This window comes from Castanea sativa, chromosome 3, assembly GCF_040712315.1.
Source record: "Castanea sativa cultivar Marrone di Chiusa Pesio chromosome 3, ASM4071231v1".
Taxonomy (NCBI): domain Eukaryota; kingdom Viridiplantae; phylum Streptophyta; class Magnoliopsida; order Fagales; family Fagaceae; genus Castanea; species Castanea sativa.
In genome coordinates, this window is record NC_134015.1 from 34,216,693 (window position 1) to 34,221,892 (window position 5,200).

Below are 5,200 nucleotides of genomic sequence, written 5' to 3' on the forward strand. Positions count from 1 at the left end.
ATGTTATAGAACTCTGACTTGTAATGTGGAGATTTTAGTATGGTTATATATTCTTATCCTGTGGAATAGAAAGGAAAATAAAAATCTCCTATAGTTTGATTTGGCAAAAAGGAAAGATCTACAAGTACCATTGGGGTGTATTTCTCATGCTTTAGACCCTTTTGGGTTTGGTGCGTGACAGAGAATATTATCATTAAAACTTCTATTTAAATATCTAAAGCATGTTCTTCTTTGCTTCCTAGGTATAAAATCAAATCATCAATTTGTATCCGTAGCCAAACAAATCACAAGAGATATCCAATTTTAAAATTAAGAAATAATAAACCAAGCATTCAATTAATTAAGACAAATCCTAAATCATGAGAAAAACATGATTGAACTCATATCTTGAATCCCGTCTTAGTCAATTGATATGAAGCAAGAACAATTTAAATCATTAAAGAACAACTATTGTGGGAAAAATCAAATCACATAAATATTACTAATAATCCTTAACAAGGTTTTATCTTCAACCGTAATTATAAATTTAGCTACTCATGGTAATTGAGATATAACACAAGAATAAAATACCAAACATTAAACTAGACAAATAAAATAGTGAAAGAAATAGTCACAATGGTAGAGAAAAGCCATAGAGGAAGCCACATGCGGCTGCCTGCTTCTTGCGCTCCAGCCCCTAGCACTAGCCTTACTTTTCTGTTTCCTCATATTTATATCACACAAAGACACACACTTCCAAGAGAAGCCACCTGACTCTATGAAATTCCCTAATACAAGTGAAACTACGATTGCAAGCCACACGCTACGCTTCAAGTTGTGCTGCTTGCTTTTAACAACCACAACCAAAGTAGCCCAAAAGAGAAGCCCAAGTTAACAAAGAGCAATTAAAACCACAATCCCATTGTATATCTCTTAGTCCCACGAAAGCACTTCTACTGTCATTTATCATTTTCTTTTCTTTTACTCCTTCACGTGTGCATCCGGGACTCCTTTCTTTAATTTTCTTTCTTCTCGCATAGCTCTTCTTGCTTTTCTTTTCTCTACTTCATGCCCTCCAGGTCTTTCAAGTTGGATTAGCAATAGACTTAGCCCCATTTTGCACGTAAAACCCTTTTCACCTATTAAACAAATATAATATACAATCAGTCGCAAGATAGCTTAAAAGTATGGCCAAAAATGCAAATATAAGAATATTTTATTATATATATATTTCATGCACATCAAATACCCCCAAACCTACATTTTGCTAGTCCTTGAGCAAAACAGATAAAGTGTAAAACAAAATAAATGTAAAGTTGTGATTTACAACTATGTTTTATGTTGGCTTTATTCCATGACAAAAAGTGTTGTATTTGCTTTAATTTGTTCCTTGTATTTTGTGGGATTTTATTGTATTGGGTTTAGTATTAAGTTGGTAAAAAATCGAGCATAAAAATGAAGAATCAGTGGATTTCACAAGTGTCTCGCTAGAAGCTTACCCGCGAAAGAGCCACTTGAGAAGCACATGTTGGAAGCTGAAGAGTCATGCAAGCATGGAGGATTTCGCGAGTGTCTCGCGGGTAAGGCCTTCTTGTGAGATACCTGTGAAACTCTCTGCCTAGAGGATTTTTAAGTGTGACTTTCTTACCTTTCACCCATACTATATATATACCCTCATTACCCCTAAAAGAAAAGGAGGTCATTCAGAGAGAAAAACCCTAGATAGGTTTTCTACAATACACACACCCATCCTTTTAGAGAGAGAGCTACTCATCCTTAGTGAGAAATCATTGTAGCCTCTTCACCTTCCCTCTTCCATTGTCATACCTTGAGACGAGATTTGTACCCAAACATAACCCACACCTTTTCAAAGTGTAGAGAGTGTTTTGGAGCTTTGGAAGTTTTGGGGATTTGCCAAAAGAAGCAGGTGAGGCTTAGCGGATACAATTGGGTGTATTGCGGGATCCGGAAAACTAGACAAGACACAGTTCCGAGAAGCCTTGTTGGAGTAGGAGCTTGGAGGGCTTAAGTGCATTGGATAGATTAGACTTGGAGGGTCTCTTGCTATTCCTGTATCCCAACTTATTGTCTAGTGGATCGATTTACTGCTTGGAAGGCGACATAGAGATTTTTTGCCGAGTTCTTCGATTTCCTCTTCGATAACACGTCTCGGTGTTATCTTGTGTTTGCATCTCTCTTCCCTTACTCTTATGCTTTACTTTTATTGTTTGTTGTTCATGTTTATGCACTAGAGTAGCTATCAGTTCATTGCACCTCATTTACTCTTGTTCCGCACTTTAATAAGTTAGAGTAAAAGCAACCGAGCCATAATCTTTTATTTTGGGGTCTAAACAAGCTCTTGTGTTTTTACACAAATCCAAGCTTTCAACAAAGAAATTAAAAACAAATAAAAAGGAAATCCTAATTAACTAGTCCACTTTTGTTGGAATTTTCAATTGCATTTAGCATATGTAACAAGTCTTTAAACCCCTAGCTTACATTAGTGGACGAGTTATAGTCTTGTGACGGTTTGCAGTGAATATACCCACAAAATTCTGAGAATGAATATTAAAATAAAAAAAAACAAACAAAATCAAACAAAACATTTTTTTTTCATTAGTCTTTTGCAAAGAAGATTAGTTCAATTTCAAAAACACTACAAATGCTAAAGGAATTTCACATGCCATCAAAGCTCAATGTAAGTGAAAAGTGGTAGCCAACCCAAACATACTCTTAGTTTGAGAATAAACTTGAATCTCTATTCGAAAGTATGCTTCAACTCAAATCTTTCTGGTGTTATCACTTAACAAATGAAATCACATTGAAATGGGGTATAACACTCTCAATAATATATGTGAGCAGAATAATGTAAGCAAAATCAAACACCTCACATATAAATCACATGAAAAACGCTTAATCAAGAAAGAACAAGTAGTCTCATGAAAGGATGCCAAAAAGAATTTATACCACACTTTTTATTCAGTCATATCAATATCTAAACTACACAATCTTCAAGATCAAATAAGGACTTTATTAGGACATACTGTAAGGTAAAAGCAAAGGGAATGAAATAAAAATGGGTGAAGGTAAATAATAAGAAGTGTTTTCAAGATTTGTCGGAATGCCAACTCTTTTTGGAATTTTCATTCAACATTTTTTTTTTCAACTCTTCTTCTTCAAAGCAATATTCCTTCCTTTTACACTTCTGAACCCTTTTTATTTTCTTATTTTTGACACTTTTCCATTTTTTTTCCTTTCTTCTTCTTTTTTCTTTCCCCTTCCTTCTTTGAATTCTCGCACAACCACCACATTGAAACAAACTGATCAAATTCCATCTTGAAACACTATGGATAAGGGCTTTAAGAAAGAAAGGCTAATTAAAATGCTCAACAGGATGACTATCGATGATGTATCAAGAAAGAAAAATAAAAACAAATATATGGCTCAAAGTAGTCAAAAATAGCCTAATCTCATCTCTCAAAGACTAGTATAGTTCATTCAATATCAATGACTTCAAAAGATTCAAGTGTGGCATAAAAATAATTTTTTTTTCTTGGCCAAAAGAAAGAACAATAAGACTACAACAAGGGAAATATGTTGCACACTTCCAAATGAACTTTAAGATTAGAAAAATTAAATAAACCTCCAAAAATAAAGTGATTGGCTCAAAACTCTTATAGTCTCCATATTATTATCTTCAAGATTTTCTCATCACTTTTATCATTCAACAACAAGTTGTGTCTGAGTGGCTATGTGCATATGCAATGAATTCAGCATGAAAGCAATGAAATTCTTTAAGGAAGAGTAGTATAACGAACTCAAAACATAAACCTCAAGCTAGCAAAAGATTTTTTTTTTTGGTACTAAACAAAACACAACAGAAAGATAGAAATCTATGTACATCCCTCGAAACCTAAACCAAACATTGTCCTCAATGTTAAAAATGATACTCTCAAATATATGTCTTGAATGAAAAGACAACAAAATATTAATATGCAACATGAGAACCAAGTAGAAACAAGTAAGGTAAGAAGAAGGAAGAGACGTACCTTGAACAAGATGATTGTTATAAATTTTAATTTCTGTCAAATATCAGCTAGAACAAAAGAGTATAAAACTAAACAAGAAAATAAACACAAATATTAAAATAAATGCAAAAAATAAACAAGATTTTTTTTTTTTTTTTTTTTTGCAAAAAGATTTAACACAACTGGAGATCAATCCTGATAAACAGGACCATCCAAACCTCAACAACACCATGGAGATAAATAATGCAAACTATGACTTGATTAGTCCAATGAGATTGTAACTTACTTGGGTCAAAAACATGTTAGGAGGATTTAGCAGTCTCTTCCAAGTGAATTCTTTGCATAACCACAGAATGACTAATACCCTTAATATCAGTAATTGTCCAACCTATAGCTTCCTTATGCTCTTGAAGTATACTTATCAATTGGTGTACCCAAAATAGAATATGGACTACTTTTGGTTGCTAGCTACCAATACTTAAGAGAGGAACATAATCCAACAATGCATTGACCTCCTCAATTGATTTTTCAATATCCAAATTGCAATAAAAAAGGGTTAAACAAGCCTTTAGGGAATCCTCACAACTTAATTGTATGAAAGTATCATGGACCCTCAATCATGTTAACTTCACATATATCCTCATTGTCTAGTACTTGCTTACTTACGTCAAAGATATTAAGCTCAACAGCCATATTTCCAAAAGAAATCTTCATCACACCACTTCGACAATTTATCAAAGCATTGGATGTGGCTAAGAAAGGGCGACCCAAAATGACATGGATTTGTGTACTGGCATTTAGAGTAGGCTCAGTGTCTAACACAACAAAATCAACAGGAAAATAGAATGCATCCACCTTAATCAACACATCCTTAACAATACCTCTAGGAATTTCAACAAATCTGTCAGCTAATTGGAGTATCATGGTTGTGGGTTTCAGCTCCCCCAAACCTAGCTGTAAATAAACTGAATGTGGCATTAGGTTCACACTTGCCCCCAAATCTAACAAAGCTCGCTCAATGAGACGATCCCCAATCTTGCATGAATTGTAAGAGATCCAGTGTCCTTACATTTCACTGGATATTTATTCTGAATGATTAAACTAGCTTGCTCTGTCAAAAATGCTTTTTTAGGGACATCTGTCTTTCTCTTCAATGTGGCAAGATCTTTGAGAAACTTAGCACAAGTAGGAAC

General features: G+C 34.1%; 1 protein-coding gene across 1 annotated transcript; it reads right to left on the minus strand.

The window, feature by feature from the left end:
• Window positions 1–4,610: 4,610 nt before the first annotated feature.
• On the minus strand, window positions 4,611–4,985 carry LOC142628846 (uncharacterized). Its single transcript, XM_075802884.1, has one exon. The coding sequence runs from the start codon at window positions 4,983–4,985 to the stop codon at window positions 4,611–4,613; it is 375 nt and encodes a 124-aa protein (XP_075658999.1).
• Window positions 4,986–5,200: the final 215 nt, after the last annotated feature.

Excerpts from the sequence above, each read along its gene's own strand:
- LOC142628846 (XM_075802884.1), bottom strand. The coding sequence starts at position 4,985 with ATGCCACATTCAGTTTATTTACAGCTAGGTTTGGGGGAGCTGAAACCC.